The 17,875-nt window shown below is 41.4% G+C and overlaps 1 protein-coding gene across 3 annotated transcripts in view; it reads left to right on the top strand.

Moving 5' to 3' along the window:
- Window positions 1-17,875, top strand: part of MAML3 (mastermind like transcriptional coactivator 3) — a 460,796-nt gene that overhangs the window by 318,142 nt on the left and 124,779 nt on the right. For all 3 annotated transcript variants that reach the window (XM_050946244.1, XM_050946243.1, XM_050946242.1), the window contains one exon: window positions 1,976-3,466. In XM_050946244.1, the coding sequence (XP_050802201.1) occupies window positions 1,976-3,466 (1,491 nt within the window). The remainder of the gene's footprint in view (window positions 1-1,975; window positions 3,467-17,875) is intronic.

Below are 17,875 nucleotides of genomic sequence, written 5' to 3'. Positions count from 1 at the left end.
CTTTCTTCTTGGGTAACAGGCAACAAACTCCCATGTCTATATGCCAACAGCACCTTACTTAGGAGAGAGAGCCCGTATGTTAATTAGCAACATATTCATCACTTTCCCACTCTGTCCCTCTAAAAATCTCATACTCTAATCCTTTTCAGTGGAGTCAGGAGCTTGGACTGGGGAGAAGAAGCTTATGTTTTGCTTAGGGACTCATAGACTTTCCTTTCCATGTTATAATGTTGATATTAATTCCTGTGTAGAGGACCAGCACAAGGTCTGGGCACTGCTGAAGTCCCATTTACACACTATGTGGGGCTCTTAACTGGAACTGTGTGATGGATAGTCCTTGTCCGGAGACTATCACTCCCAGTAAATAAATGGTTCTGAAGACTGGAGAGGGAGAGGGAGTCAGCAGGATCCCCGTATAAATGGAGAAGAGACAGTGGCATTTGCTTACCTGTTCCACAGCCAGGATGAACTTTCGGGGAGGGAAGGAGAGTGGAACTCCCAGTTTCCCATTCCAAATAACCAGAGGGATATGAGAAGAAATGAATGCTGTACTTCTTCTCTGAGCAGCCAGGAAGGACAAGGGAAGAGGGAGTGTGGAGAGTCCCCCTCTCTCCACTCTTGGAATTCTTCGATATGCTGAGGTGATCAAACTTTCCTTCAAGCACCATTAGAACTGGTCTGGAGGACTCTGGGATAGGAAGTCACTGGAGTAAAAAATTGTCTGAATCTGGAATCGTGGGAAGAAAAAAGTTGAGAACCTCTAATATGGGGAAGGGCTGGGATGATCTTAGTAAAAGTAAAATACTTAAATTGATAAAATCTTCAGTATTTTGTTCTCCATTGTTTTACTATCAAGGATGTAAATGTGTCCTGAACAGGTTCTCTGGAATTGTGACCTCTTCACTTTTTCCACACCCTGTTCTTTTTGCTTTAGCCAAAGAAGGCTGCTTTTTTAGCCTGGCACTTAAACGATAGATGTAGCATTTGTTGTAGCATGAGGTAGAATTGTAACTAGTTGCATTGATGGAATATAAATGTATCAATCTGAGTTAAAATACTGATTAACGAGTTAGTTTTTCATGTAAAAGGCTAATTTGGCTGCTTTTGTGGACTCGTTTTGTTAAGTGAATATTGCTATTCTATTGTTTTAATTTGTTCTTTATTACTTATATTATGGTAGCACCTAGCATGCTAAGTGCTATACAAACTTTTTATATATAACTTTGTTTATCTCTGAGTATCTGAATCAGTTCAATGTCATATAAAATGCTAACAATTTTTCTTTTATTAAAGTTTATATATTTTTTACTATTTAAGACTGACTTCCAATATATCTCTGTCTAGTATGTTAGAGCAGAGCGCTGATTAGATAAAACTTTTTAACTGAGTCACTTGTCTAAAAACATAAAAGAAAAGCTCATGTTTTTGGAATGGCAGTATTTATACTGTAAATAATTTTCTAGAAACAAAGATTTTCAGAAATTAGTGGGGGTTTTTTTGTTTTTTTTTTACTCAATTTTTGGGTGCCCAACTTGAGACTAGCTTACAGGAGCCTGATTTTCAGGGCAAATGCATGGCTCTTTTTGAAACTGAAACTACTTTAAAGTGTCTCACTTACTTTGGGTGCTTCCATTTTTGGGTGCCCAAAATCCCTAGTGATATTTGAAAATGTACCTTTATAGTAAAACCCCTCAAATGGCAAATTAAACAGCAGTGCACCAATGCATGGGATTCTTCACCTCATATTCAGGATCAAGTTTTTTTTTTGTTTGTTTCAAACCCTCTTCTCCAATTCGCCTGACCTCTGAGGCATAAGGAGAAAACCAAGGACTTTTCCCATTCAGAATTTCTAAAATCTGTGAGATGCAAGGGGAAGAACTACTGTTGCAAAGTTCATAACATGATTGTGTGAAAGATAAATTTGTGTAAGTGGCTTATATGGTTTTTATTTTTTTCTTTCTTTTCTTCCTTCAAGCTACAAGAGACAGTAAAGAGGAAACTGGAAGGAGCGCGTTCACCCCTCAATGGAGAGCAGCAGAATGGTGTCTGTGATGGTAGTTTCTCTCCAACCAGCAAGCGGATACGGAAGGATGTACCAGGAATTGATACAATCAATAGCTTGCCCAATAACTTGCCTTTGCCTTCTGTTTCTCCTCTTCACCAGCTTGACATGAAGCCTTCCTTACCCCTGCAGAAGAGTGGAACACATGCTAGTGGGCTGGAAGACTTGGGTAAAAATGGTGGACTTCCAGAGATAAAGCTCCCAGTTAATGGCTGCAGTGAACTTGAGGACAGTTTTAACCTCCTGCAAAACAAGGAACTAAAACAAGAACCTTTGGATGATCCCACCTGCATAGACACTTCTGAAACATCCCTTTCGAATCAAAACAAACTTTTCTCAGACATTAATCTGAATGATCAAGAGTGGCAGGAGTTAATAGATGAGCTAGCCAACACTGTACCAGAAGATGACATACAAGATTTGTTCAATGAAGACTTTGAAGAGAAGAAGGAACCAGAATTTCCCAGGCCTGCCGCTGAGACTCAAGAAAGTGGAAGTGTTAAGAGCGATCCATCTCATTCTCCATTTGCTCACGTACCAATGGGGTCTCCCCAGGTGAGGCCTTCTTCTTCAGGCCCTCCATTTTCAAATGTCTCCACAGCTTCTAGTTTAACTTCTGTATCCAGTGCTCCACCAGCTCCAGTCCCTGCCAGCTCACCAGCAAATTGTGTTGTTCAGTCACCCCAAACTCCCAATCAAGTCCATACTCCAGGTCAAACTCAGTCACGACCTGGAAATGGTTATCTTATTAATCCAGCAGCAGTGACTGTTGCAGGTTCAGGGCCTGGGCCTGTGGCTATACCCAGTGCTGACTTGTCTCCAGCTGAACAGCTCAAACAAATGGCAGCACAGCAGCAACAGAGAGCTAAACTCATGCAGCAAAAGCAGCAGCAGCAGCATCCAAATCAAGCATCAAGCTGGTCACCTGTGGGACCTCCATCTAGTCCGTATGGAGGACCCTTCAGTGCAGACAAACCAAATAGTCCAATGATGTATCCCCAAGCCTTTAACAACCAAAATCCTATAGTGCCTCCTATGGCAAATAATCCACAGAAGACTACAATGAATAACTACCTCCCTCAAAATCACATGAATATGATCAATCAACAGACAAATAATTTGGGTACAAACTCTTTAAGCAAGCAGCCCAACATGCTTACTTATGGCAACACTAAACCTCTGACTCATTTTAATGCTGAATTGAGTCAGAGAATGACCCCTCCAATGGCCAATCCCAGCAAGAACCCCATGATGCCATACATACAGCAGCAACAGTCCCAGCAGCCACAGATGCAAGCTCAGATGACACACCTGAGTGAGGAACAGAAACGAATGCTTATTATGAAGCAGAAAGGAATGATGACTCAACCAATGGCATATGCAACACTTCCCTCCCTTGGCCAGGTAAGCATGAATACAGGACACACTTTGAATAATGCATGTGTACCATTTGTAGACAAGCAAGGAGAGAATAGCACAAAGCTTCAGCGTTTGCAGCTTCTCATATGTCTCTGTATGTTCTCTTTCTTTAAGTGGAGGGGTTTCTTTGCAGCAGCTTCTTATTTTCAGTGTGACACCAAATGAATGCTTATATTGTGAGCAGACATACTCAATCTGTGTATCTGCTGATTAGGGCTTGGCAGGTAGGGCATGGAGAAGATTGGTTTTGAAGTCTCATCTCCTCTGAGAGCTTGTCGCACCCTTTGTATAATAGGGCACTTTGTACCTTTGCATCTGGTACTGTTGTATTGTTTAATGTTTAAAATGTTAACATCCTAAGAGGAGGTTTAGCAGTGTCACTTTTCCCTCGATGGTGGGGAAGTGAAGTGAGGCTCAAGCCATCTTGAAGCAGAGCATTTAGAAAGGATGTGGCCAAGTGGCATGAATTGGCAATGGAAGAGCTTCAAGAGGCTGAATGCCCTCAACTCCTGCTCGAGGGAGTAAATAGCAATTGCGGTATTCAGTGCCTCGTGGGATCATGCCCAAACTGAGATAATTTATTACATGAGTTCAGAGTGGTCCTTAATTACCCCTTTTTAATGTATTTTCGTTTTCCAGATGCATAAAGTCTTTTCCAGTGGCTTGTCCAGTGATTTAGCTCTTACAGATAAGCTTTACCTCCTTGGCTTGACTGACTTTCCATTACCTTCTCACTTTAAAACCCTGTGGGGCTGGTGTTCTGAGGTTTTGGGGATACACAAGCAGATGGATCTTAAAAAATTGTTAAATACCAGTAATAGAAAGACCAAGTAACATTATGGGTCAGCCAGATTAGGATCCCTTCATTCACACTGAAAACCCTTTAGTAAAACTACTGGTGTGCATAAATATTCACCAGTGTGACTATTTGAGTGTTGTTTTGTTTTGTTATTTTTAAAAAGAACTACAAAAAATAATCAACTGTTTTATAACCAGTCCAGGCCTACAGTTAATGTGATACATGTCATGGAAGGTATGCCACCAAAGAGTGTCAGGAGTTGTGATGTAATGATATGCTAATAGAATTGTCTATTGTTAGTTTTAGTCCAAACAGCTTTTACTAAATTAGCTGTTTCCACAACCACCTACAATAAGTACTTCTTTTTGAGCACAGTTTGAGATAATTAATTGTGACTCACATTGCTAATGCACACGTGAATACAGCGAGGTTTTACATTTCCTTAACCCGTTGAGTTTTGAAATCTACCAAGAGGGGGAGCATATCTTTTCCACTATAGAGCCCTTCACATTTTGTTTAAAGTGAACTGCAAAGCTAAAATAAATGTGCTCATGATGCATCATGCATGAAGATAGTAGAAAGGTTTGTTTTTCTGCTTGTCTTTTGCATTAGAAATTACAAGTCCAACTTCTCTGTTTTTGGTGAAGGCCTTTCTAAAGAAATAGTGGGATAATGATATCAAAACAGACTGAAATCTGAGCTACAGCTTTTCCAGCCTTTCACTGAGAGGGAAAGGGATGTTTAAGCAGACTGTCTAATACTTTGTGATTTCTTTTCTTTGTTGGTTTGTTTTTAAACCTGTTTGAGTTAAACACCTATCAAACAGGAGAAAAGCTGCCACTGTGAAAGATTTAACGTCCCTTCACTTGAAGGCTGAGAAATCTGTGGTGCAGGTTTTACCTTTACAAATGTCACTGTCTCATTACAGCTCTCCAGCAAGAGCATGGAAGTCAAGATTTCATATTCCTGTTGTTGTTATGGTTTAAAAAATTCAGAAAACCCTGTTTAACAAACAAAGCACTGAAGGCATCTTTGCAGTTAGAAGAAACATGAGGGGGAACCAAAAATTTTTTTAAAACATTTGCGTTTCACTTTTAAATGACCTGACCAGAAATAGAGACCTATTGCTTCATACTGAAAGGTCCCTCCAGTCCCATGGGTGACTTAAGGTGCATGTATAGAAAAGGTTCAAAGAGGTGAGAAAGGTACAATAGATTTTCAGCTGCAAGGTATTTCCCTACTCCTTTCCTTACTGCTTCCCTGAAGGTTACTTTTCTATGGAAAACTGGAAAGCTGTTGTTATTCTGAGGTCTGCTCATTCAGGAATGGATTGTTTCACACAATGTTGGGAAAAGATCTGTTGATAATATTGATCCAAATCCAGAGAGAGATGTTGAGATACTGCTACAGACTCCAGGATACAGAGAGAGACAAAGGTGCTAGAATCTCAGATCAGACCCAGATTATAGGTAAACATAACAGAAAACTTTTATGTTGCTGTTTGAAACAAATTTCAAAATGTAAATAAGTATGTGTCTATATCTTTCTGTGAGTTTATAATTGTTACTCTCCGACTGTAATTTTTTTTACCTCTCACATGTATTCATATGGTCTATAGATATATATTTTGGAGCATATCAAGATTATTTAAAAGCAAAGTGAGTATACAGAACAACGATACTGCTATACTAATTGGGTCACATGGTTGGCACTAAGCATATATTAATATCACATGACTGGTACACAGTGCATAATTTTTTGCCAGGGCTGAGCCCCAGCACCTCTAAGACAGGAAATTCATCGGCCTGACACCTCTGGTCTTGGCATGTCAGTAATGAACATAAAAAAAAATTACTTGCACCATAGCATCTCTTTCATTACAAATTAAGCACTGCTGGTACAGAAGTTTATTCAACAGATTACGTACATACAAATATCTTGAGTGTTAGTTCTGTATTAGCATAAAATTAGAGTATATAGATGTATACCTTAAAATCCATACACATCTGCATCTGTATAATTCTGTTTATAATAAATAGAACATCTACATATATTTACCACTTGTATCATTCTTTGTTCATTACATATACCCTATTTTATCAGCAAAATTGGGGCTATATAAACATTCTACGGAGAGGTCACAAGCATATGTCAGTGACTGGCTGGTATTCTGGCCTTGTTTCCTAGGCTTTGATGAGCCTTATTAACTATGTTTAGAAGAAAAGGTGTGCAGCTTGTAAATTGTATAGGGGAAGTAAGCATAACAGAGTAGATCTTGTATGACTAGGATAAAATCAAACATTTGGAACTGAGAGAGCTGTCAGAAGCTAGTGAGTGTGAGAAGGAGAAGAGAGGCCAAAGCAGAAGAGAATTCTCTGTGGATGTAAAAAAAAATTATAAACTTCTGATTCATCACCCCGATGAGATTGTGAGGATGCTGTGGCTATCATTTCTATTGAAAATCCAGATACCTTGTTTGAAATTAGAAGCGTATGGGGGAAGAGGGAAGAAATAATACCACATAGAAAGAATCCCTTCAGATTTGCTTTTGTATCTTTTTGTTTTAACTTTGAAAATGTGTAGCTGATTCAATCAGCCTTTTTGTGTGTGAGTGAGAAAAAGGGCTTTGTATCCATAGATCATTCCTAAAATGTAACCAGCTCTACTATTTTAACTGAAAAACAAAACAAAAAAAAACCCAAACCAAACCAAAACAAAAAAACATAGAACTGTGAAAGAGATCTTTGCTTTCTTTTAAGATTGTGTTGGTTTTCAATACAATGCCTTTTATACCTAGACCAAAACAGTCATTCAAATTTCAACAGTTCCACTATGAAATCTGAAATTATAGAAGAAAGTCCCCACACTTGCTTTTGGTGCTTCCAGGGATAGCATAGACAACAGTCAGACTCTGCTCCAAGGAGGCACAGGATTGGAATAGCAAAAATTTGGCAATTTGGAATGTTGAGGAGCACCCAAGGCCAGCTCCAGGCACCAGCTCAGTAAGCAGGTGCTTGGGGCGGCCAAGGGGAAGGGGTGGCATGTTCAGGTCTTCGGTGGCAATTCGGCGGTGGGTCCCTTGGTCCCTCTTGGAGGGAAGGACCTGCCACTGAATTGCTGCCAAGGAAAAAAGTTGTGGGGTTGTTTTTTTTTTGTTTGTTTGTTTGTTTTTGCCGCTTAGGGCAGCAAATCCCTGGAGCTGGCCCTGGGAGCACCTGCCAAACAACCTGAGGAAATGTCGAGACTTCATGTTTCTTGAAAGCTATGGCTGGAGCCAAAGTCTCGTGTTGTCTTCAGTGGGCCTCACTTTTACAAACAGTAAAATTCACTCTTCAGAAATCACAGACAAGGAGGAAACAATTCACGGATGCATATATATATGGATAACATAAAATCGTTTACCTACATGTGTTTAGTGAGCAGGCACGGCACATCTGAGAACCTTCATATTCAAGAATAGTCTGGTTAAATTCCTGGTTTGAATTCTACATGTTCCCATTTTATTTGTATGAAGGCTTCACAGTTTCTCCTCCTCTTATCCAACATGAACCACCATTTCCACATATCTACTTCTGAGATGTCTCATTGGTGGCTTCAAGATTTTACATAACACTTGCCTGTGTATCTCTCCTGACTTGCCCTGGTTCCTGTGTCTGCTGTCTGTCATCCTGCCTGATCAGCTGCCAGTTAAATCACAACTTTAGCCAGTGTGTCAAAATCTGTAGTTGTTCTGGTTAAAAAAGATTTTATACTCTTTGTCTCAAGCCACCAACTCTATCACTATTCTTAACTTTTATTTCAGGCTAGACATCTAGGAGGAGTTCTTGATCCTAGACTTTGATTTTCCTTGGAAATCTTCATTGTCTATAAAGACAGGTTTCAGAGTAGCATCCATGTTAGTCTGTATCTGCAAAAAGAACAAGAGTACTTATGGCACCTTAGAGACTAACACATTTATTTGAGCATAAGCTCAAATTTTGCCTATAAAGTGGCTTATCAGTATCTCCAGAACATTGCTGGAAATCATCCTTAACCCTAATGTTACTGAAATCTGTATTCTTTCTCCAATTGTTTTCTATTTCCATTGTTGCAATTCCCTCTTTTATATACTACGGAAGAGCGTAGGAATAGGGTAGTATCCCTTAAAATAGTTTGAGTCCTCAAGTCATGTTCCCTGTGTTCTCTGTTATAGACAGGGCCACCCAGAGGATTCAGGAGACCTGGGGCAAAGCAATTTCGGGGGCCCATTCCATAAAAAAATGTTGCAACATTATAGAATACTGTATTCTCGTGGGGGCCCCTGCGGGGCCCAGGGCCTGGGGCAAATTGCCCCACTTGTCCCCCTGTCTGGGCAGCCCTGGTTGTAGAATCTGCCTCAGATCAATAGTATGTACGTATCTAGACATAGCATGCTTGTTTATATTTCATAAACACCATTTTGGGGGACAGAAGCATTTTCACAGTTTCTTCATATTGCTGCTGTTATGTAAAGAGCAAAAGACACATCATCTTCCAAATTCCTCTGAAAACTTCAGAGAATCTAGAAAGTGGCAACCACTCTTCACTTGTGTCTTAGGGAGCCTGACCATATTACCCCTACAAGTGGCCATCATGGTTTCTAATTCAAAACTGCCTTCTTGGTTTTTAACACTCTGCATGGCTCCATTCTACCTCTCTGACTGTGTATTCAGGGACTGGGGAGCACAGGAAAACAACATATAATATTTTGCACTTCAGTGGCAGCTTTCATGTCAGGATCTTTATTTGCTTTACAAATATTGATTAATTAAACCGAAGAAGCACCCCTGTCTGATTGGAAAGTATTAATATATTTGTTTTACAGAGAGAGGGAATGAGGCAAAGAGATGACCTGCCCAAAGCCATGCAGGAAGTCTGTGGGAAAGCTAATATAATTTAATAAAATACATTCCTTTGATCAGAATTAAATTCAGGTCATTAGTGTCAAGGTGAGATTGCAGCTCACCTACTGTTTCCCCCTCTTACCAATGCACTCTTCTTTCTCATTCTTGGCCTTCCCCCCTTCTCCTGACTCTCCAGACTCCTGACTATTTTCTCTTTAAATCTGACTTCCATACTCAGCTGAATGTCCAGTTTGAAGCAGAGGCCTTTTTAACTAGCATTTTGTTTGGGAGGAAAAGTTCACAACATTTACAATTTTTCATTTTGCCTGTTTTTTGTTTTTGTTTTTTCTTATTCTAATTTCCTAGCCCAGTTTCAGGGTGTTTCCATGTTTTGAATTTATCCAGACTGCTTATCATTATTGGACACACTAGTGCAAGTCACAAAAGTAGATTACCATTTTTTTTTCAAATTCACAAATGCCTTATTCGAATCCAAAATTGTCAAATTTAATGTAAATCTGAATGTATCCAAGATTCAGCTCACCTGTACTATACTGAATTGCCAACCCTAAGTGTTGAGCAATCATGAGATTGTCTTCAAATCATGAGAATTTTAAAAAATAACTATTGGATTCTTTTTATTTGCCTTCTGCCTTTAATGTTAGTTTCCAAGCTTTTCTCCACAACTACATGGGACAGAATTTTTCTGTCTTCCTTCCTTCTGTGGCAGCACTGATACTAACCTTTCACTCCACAAATTGCTGTATCTTCCATTCTTATTTCACTAGTCCATGAGGACATTTGTAGTTTTCTCTCTTTCTTTTATTTTGACTGATCTAATCTGTCCTCACGTATCTTTTTTTCCCCTTTTCCTGTCTGTGTCTCTGATCCTGTCTCTGATCCTTCTCCATCCCTTTCTCAGCTGTTCTGTGTTACTATTAATGAAGGATGCTATATAAAAATAAATTGTATTGCTGACTCCTGTATAGACTCCTCGCTCAACCTCTTCCTCTCTCAAGCCCACTCTAGATGGTTGATTACCCCGTATGTTAAGGGACATCCTTTCTTTGGTGCTTAAACATTCTATGATCCATATCCAGTCAGGAGCTAGTGACAAGCAGTTGATGAAATAAAAGCATTAATTTCAAGCAATAATTATTAAAAGGATCATACCCTCTAATTAAAATGCCGAGCTTTGTACTATGGATTAAACATTGTGGGTCCCTTAAAAACAAGCTTTGACCTATGTTTTTCACAGTTCTTTATTTCTGTGAAATGTAGGTGGTCGTCTAACCCCTACCCAAAGCACACACACAGATAAACTGAGGAAGAAAGGGACTCCAAAATGTGGGTAAATTATAGAATGTTACCAGGGGGCCTATATTCCTCCCTGCCTGCTGCTTTCCTGTGGGTGGAATGTTTGCAGCCCCCGGTGCTCTATGAATTCCTCTTTGTTGTCTCACACAAGGAGCGCCTCTTTCCTGTTTACATGTTAATTGGTGAAGGCTTTGGCTGTGGAGGACTGCAGAAGGGCTGCTACTACATTTCAGTGCCTGGACTTTGGTAAACATTGATAGGCAGTGTTGGAATGTAGAGGAAGCACAGGAAGAAAAGAGCGGGGGTAAACTGAGGGGGACAGCAAAAAGAGGAAACCAGTAGAGTATTAAAGTAATGAGGAAATTCCTTTTTTGGTGAGTGTGAAGGAAGGCAGGGGTTCGGACTAAGATCCTTTCTAGCTGCTTGTGAAAACAGTCAGAAGAGTTTCTTGTAAAGCCTGATCAAGTTGATGAAAAAGCAGCTGCCAGGAAAGGAGATCATTGTTATTTCTTTCTATATGGCAACGCCCAAAGGTCCGAGACAGGATCAGGCCCCATTATGCTGTTCAACTGAAGAAACACCTAGGGAGATGTAATACTGGCCTCAGAGAGCTTGCAAGCTAATTAAAGATTGCATATAAAAAACTACATTAAAAGAACATTGAGGTTGCAAAGTCAAGCACTTGGAAGTTAGGAAACGCCAGCTGAGGGGATTATGCAGTTACAGAGGCTAACAATGTGCACAGTTTGATGGTTCCATGCAAGTTAAACATTTACAAAAAATACATTTAAATCCTTTATCAAACTGTGCACCCCTGTGTTCTGTTGGCATTTGCCCCCCTCTCCCCTCCCACTGCTTGGGGAAGTGAAACCCTCCATTTAAATATAAACTATCCCCACAACTCCCAGTGGCCACCGTCTGTAATCCTCTTGCCTCAGATTGCCCATGTGGAACCTTGAGGCTTCTCTCTACCCACTCTGGGTGAGGCAAGGGTGAGTACAAGAGGAAAGAAAGTCTATTGATCAGTTTTGGAGGGTATGCGCTGAGGTTCAGGGCGTAGGTGCTGGAACTGGGCATGTTGCTGCACCCCCTGGCTTGAAGTGGTAATAACAACCCAAATACATGATTGCTGCCTTCAGCACACCCACTATAAAAATTGTCCAAGCACTACTGGTTCAGAGTTGTGTAATTGCTATTGGGCCTGCCCATTTCCTAACCCTGTCCTTGTTTACCTTTATTTCTCATAACTCTCCGACCACCGAACCACCTTACATGGCTCATAGGGTCTGAAACTGCTGATGGAATGGCTGTGCAGGAGCCATGCTCTGATGTTGTTGTCAGGGAGGGGAAGTTTCCCTGGGGCCATGTGCCCTCAGTCCTCTCATAACAAGGATGCGTGGGGTAATGGAAGAACTTGGCTACCCCGTGCCCACTGACATTGCGGCTGAGCCTTTCCTTCCTAGAGGGTTTTTTCTTGACATCTTAATGGCCTCTCCCTGAACCCACATGGGTGCCAAGGAAGGGCTAGGCGGGGTGCTCTCCTAGGTAACTGTCTCAGTAAGGGCTGGAAGAAGCTATAAGACAAGAACGGTTTAAAACTGGATGCTTAGTGGTTCCCCCTATGTTGCATGCTGCAGAAGTGAATGAAAAAGAGAGACAGATTACACCATGATAGTAGTTATGCTGCTCTCATACACAGTGAGGTGAGGGTAGCATGACATGCAAGCAACACTCAGCTCTCATTCAACATGATGGAAGTGGGTGTGGCTGAAGGAAATAATGCATGCCCAGAAGGAGAAGCACCATATTATGCTCCCCTCTCTAAAGAGCATCCTGAAAAGGCACTGCATGAGCATAAAGTAAAACTACCAGAGGCACACTTACACTTCACAGGGGAGAAATCACACCAGTGGACACAACAAGCCCAAGATCTACAGGGCCACAGCCAGTATCCACCAAACAGCATTCTATTATCATTGGCTTCTGGTTACCTGTATATGGCAGAGTGTATATGGATGTATGCTATGGCAGTAACATTGATCACTTTGAGCATACTCCCGTGCCTCCAGATATCTTAATTGCTGCATCATACTTGCTCCTTACTATCCATCTCTATGAAGCTGCTGAGTCCAGTTCCCCATTACCATTCACATAATAATCTGCTTTGGAGGAGTTGTCTGACAATTCTCCTGCTTCTTGGTATCCACCGTTGCCATATACTGAAGTTCTGCTTCACAAACTTTGCAATGTTCTCCTGATTGTAGTATTTCAGTGCTGACTGAAACAGGCTTTAAATAATTTACTTAACTAAGAGCATGAAATAACTTAGAACTTTCTCTTAACAGTGTACCTTCAATTATGAGGTGATGTCCTGGCTAGAAATATGGGGTCATATTTTGATATTTTCAGAAGCAATTGCTGTATCCTTGATGGTGCTTCTCCAGTGTTTGTGTGTGTACAGCAATCAGTGCGTTATGGTTTGTGTTGGCTTTGAAACAGTAGCCAGAGAAAATCATGAAATCTTGTATATCCATGTGCAAGTCCTAGTAGCTCTTTTTCAATGTATGTATATGGTCTCTTTGGTGCTATCATAACTTTTGTGGCATATGTCACAAACAATCATTCAGTCCCATGCCTTTGTAGCAGTACAACTCACTGCCCTTCTTTTGAAGCATCTGTAAAGAGCTTGATCTTCTGCGGTCAAAGAATTGCTGCACTGGTGCTGATATTACTACATGTTCAAATCCTTGAACTCTCTTTCACACTCTGATATCCATGCCTATTCTGTATCTTTGTGAAGGAGTTTTCTTGGGTGAGTTGTCCACACTGCATAGTTAGGTATGAACATACAGACATAATAATGCAACATGTCTTGCAGTTTCTGAATTTCTTTTCTATCTCTGTGCCAGATACACTCGAATCTTGGAATCAACAGGCATTATTTTCTTTGTGGTCAATTTCCCTCAGTAGGTGATTCCAGTTGTTTTAAAGTGGCATTTGCCTTTATTCATTTTAAGGTTATTTATATTTGCAATTTCCAGTACAGTCTGCAATCCTTCCTGACGTCCACTACCAGTGCTGCCCCAATCTATTATGTCATTTAATGTGCACGTTCACTCCTGTAAGATCATCTAGCCGTATGGGAGGCAGTGCAGTGAAATACTTCTGGTGCTGAACATAAAAAGCAGTGTCTGCCAAATACTGTATTGAAAGTGCAAATCTTGGCGCTTTCCACGTTCGGGAGATTCTGCCAAAACCTGGATGATGCATCTGATTTGCTGAAGAATTTGGCTTCTGCTCTCTCAGCAAACATTTCATTTCTTATGGGCAAGTGGAAATGTTGCCTTTTAATGTTTGTGTTCAACTCCTTAGAATCAATGCAGCATTTGAGTCAGCAACCTCTTTTCTTCACAATTACTGAGGAGTGCACCCAGTCTGTGGGCTCTTCAGTTCTATGAATTCTGCAATAAAATACTGCAGCTCTTCATCTAATCTGTTCTTCAACATTTGTGGGTAATTTTTGGTGACATGAATAACATTCTTTGCATTGTCCTGTCAGTATATCATATATAAGACCAGTAGGCAGCCTGGTGGAAGTTTGTTAGCAGAGTTACAGTATTATTCTGACTATGATGTGCGCCTTCTTGAGCAGATCAAGTACACCATATGTGTGAAAGCCCAAGACCTTTGAGTTCTGGTCCATATGTGTATTCAGCTGTGGATATACATGCATGCCAGCACCTGAAACCAAAGAATTTTGAGAGCAGTGTCCATTGGTCCATGCATGTGTCTTCGCTTTCCTCATGCCTCCAGTTGAGATAAAGTTCAGGGCGGAATGACCACCTCTCCAGTTCCTTTTTACCACCACGTGGCCAGGTTCTCAACCTCCAGTGTCCAGAGCTTTGTCGTCTTTAACGATTTATCTGTAAAACATATCTCCCCTTGCCCCGCCCCTCCCCGCCTCACTACAAGTGCTAGACAATGCCTAGGACTCTGGGCTTCGAAGTTTGTGCTTCCTGCCCATGTTCCTTCTTGGTCAGCGGCAACCATCAATTCTGCCTATACTGCTTCAGGGAAGCCCACATCGCAGCAAGGTGCTGTATCTGCCATTTGTTCCCAGTTGTACCCAGGAAGGGCGGGAACTTTGTCTGTCTTAAGAAGCACCTAGTGGAAAAGGTGTTGAGGCCTCAGGTGGACCCAGGTCAGAGGATCTCCCTCCCATCCCCCCCAGATTTCTCTTGAGGAAGTTCAGGATCCTCAATATAAGCTCCCAGGCATCTTCAGTCTTTGGTTCCAGCTGAATAGTGCTGCTTATTAACAAAGCCATCCTGGAGCCAGCTAGAGCAGTCTGGCATATCCTAGTGACTTGTGCCCCTACCTCTAAGATGGCAGAAAAAACATTGCAGTATTTTGTTCCAGCCAAAAGGGCGGAATTTCTTTTTTCCCATTCTGCTCTAACTATTTGATCAGGCTTCCACAGCGCTCTAGACAGCAACATCCTTGACCTTCTCCAGCTGACAAAGAAGGCAGACATCTCTATTTGTTGGGAAGGAAGAGTCTTCTCTTCTCTTCTATTTCATTCAGGATAGCCAACTTCCACGCACTGATTGCTAAATATGATTTCCTGACCTATTCCAAATTTTCAGACATTACTGACAAGCTTCCATATCAGGACAGAACTCAATTTCAGGATCTCATAGAAAAGGACAAGATGGTTGCCAAGACTGCTTTTCAATCAGCAGTAAACACATCTTTGAGGGCAATGGTTACTACCAATATAATGCATCCAGAACCATGGCTTCACTCTTCAAGGTTTCCCAGGGAGGTCCAAAACACTGTGGAGGACTGCCTTTGATGAAACTCATCTGTTTAACCAAAAGCCAGATGAGTCTTCATACACCCTGAAGGACTCCAGGACCACCCTTTGTTCCCTGGGAATATATATATCTGCCCCAAAGAGAAAATTCCATAGGCAATCATACAAGCCTGGGTTGATGGCTCAACAATTCTGCCACCTTGTGAGCCACCCTGTAAGAAGCAAAGGATTAAGAAGTCCCACTTCCCTGCATCTTCTGTGGCATCAGCAGCATCATAGCCCTAGCCCCATACTAAGCAACATTTTTGATGGGAGCATGAGAACTGTAAACCAATAATACCACCACCTGCTGATTCCTGTATACACTTTAAAGGTCATCTAGCACTCTTTTTTCACATCTAGAATGTAGTAACAGACAAGGGGGTGCTAACATCATCCATTCTGGCTTTGCAATTGAGTTTACTTCCCTGTATCCTCCACAACTCCTTATCCCACCCTTTTTCAGGGGGCATTCTCATAAGAAGAGTCTCAAACAAGAAGTAGAATTCTTCTCACAGCAAGGTGCAGTACAACATGTATCTCTTCAGTACCAAGGGAAGGATTTTTACTCAGTGTCGTTCCTGGTACCCAAGAAGAAGGGCAGCTGGAGACCCAGTCTTGATCTCTGCCATCTCAGCTGTTTTATTGCAAACTCAAGTTTTGTTTGGTATCACTGGCATGTATAATCACATCCCTAGAAAAAGACATGTGGTTTGCAGCTCTCAACATAGACACATACTTTCACATAGATGTTCATCCCATTCAGAGATGTTTTCTCAGAATCATGACGGGCTCCGACCACTTTCAATACAGAATGCTCCTGTTCAGCCTTACTACTGTTCCCAGGATCTTTACCAAGGTATTCTCTGTAATAGCGAACCATATCAAGCATCATGACTTCACCATCTTCCCCTGTCTTGATGACTGGCTTCTTGTTGCCAAGATGCATCAAGAAGCCTTTGGCAATGCTTCAACTCCTGTTTTCCTTGGTGTCAGCGTAAACCCAAAGCAGACTTTAGACCCCATTAGAGCATCCCTAAACTCAATCATGGCAAGAGCTTATTTGCTGATGGACAGGTTCTAGAAGATGAACATCCTCATTGACCAAGTCATAAGCAACCCTCAGGCACAGCAGAATTTGTGTTTCTCTGCTGGGTCATATGGCTTCATGCACACCATTTGCCAGACTCCATCTTCACTGCCTGCAAGCATGGCTTGAAACAGTGTACTCATCAAATCAGCAGTCCATAAATGTCATAGTAAATGTTCCCACCAAAGTAACATCATCTCTGCTATGGTAGAAGGCTCCCCACCACGTATCCATGGGTGTTCCCTTCCTTTCCTCCTCACTGGGCAGGATGATCATTACAGAGGCCTCCATGTTAGATTGGGGAGCTCATATAGGCAACTTCACAGTGCAGGGCATTTGGACATCTCAAGAGTCTATGATGCACATCAATATTTTGGAATTATGGGAAGTCCAAAAGGCTTGCAAGGCTTTTCTCCCATTCATTCAAGTCACCACACTTCATAATGTTGGACAATATCATCACTGTCTTTTATATCAACAAACGAGGAGTGAGACCCATCCCCAAGTGTGCAAAAGTAGTCAGTCTGTGGAATTGGTGCATCAGCAATCAGATGACCCTATCACTAGTCTATCTTTAGGGAACCAGAACATGCTAGCAGATTCCCTTCGCAGACATTTTGCTATTGACGACAAGTGGGAGTTATATGACTTTGTAGTGAACAATATTTTTGCTCTGTTGGAGACACCCTTATTCTGTTCACCTCGCAGACAAGCAGAAAATGCAGCATATATTGCTGCAGAGGAGCCCTAGGATGCCATTTTCAGGGTGACGCTCTATTATTTCTTTCACAGTCAGATCATCTTAACTATGCCTTCCCTCCATTACCACTCCTTTCTCGGATCTTATGACAGATTTGTCAGGACAGAGTGGGAGTTATCCTCATCACCACCAACTGGCGCAAACAGTTTTCGTTCCCAAGCCTTCTGTGGACGTCATCTTGACGACCACTCATCATTAAGCCCTTTTCCAATCTCCTGACCCCGGGGAAGGTCAAGATCAAACATTGCAACCACTCCATCTCAGAGTGTGGTTTTTGGATGGGTGTTGACCTTAGAATGATCATGTTCTGAAGCTATTCAGAGCATCCTTACCAGCAGTAGAAAGGATTCCACTAGAAGATGTTAGTTAACTAAGTGGAGGTGTTTCTCTGTCTGGGCATGACAAAGACTTGTATCCACACTTTCTAGGGATATTCCTTTTATTTTGGACTATATTTTCCCCCTAAAAACAACATGTTTGTCCATCAGTTATTTATGGGTCCACTTGGCAGCAATCAGTGTGTTCCATCCATCTTCACAGGGTTATTTGATCTTTGCTAACCCACTGACTAACAGATTCTGGAAAGGCCTAATCAAAATCTTTCCTCCAGTAAAAAAGCTCACTCTTCAATGGTCCGACGTTATGAAGTGTGGTGAACTTGAATGAATGAGAGAAAAGCCTTGCAAGCCTTTTGGACTTCCCACAATTCCA

Source organism: Gopherus flavomarginatus, chromosome 3, assembly GCF_025201925.1.
Source record: "Gopherus flavomarginatus isolate rGopFla2 chromosome 3, rGopFla2.mat.asm, whole genome shotgun sequence".
Classification (NCBI taxonomy): domain Eukaryota; kingdom Metazoa; phylum Chordata; order Testudines; family Testudinidae; genus Gopherus; species Gopherus flavomarginatus.
This window is presented reverse-complemented; position numbering and strand designations above follow the sequence as displayed.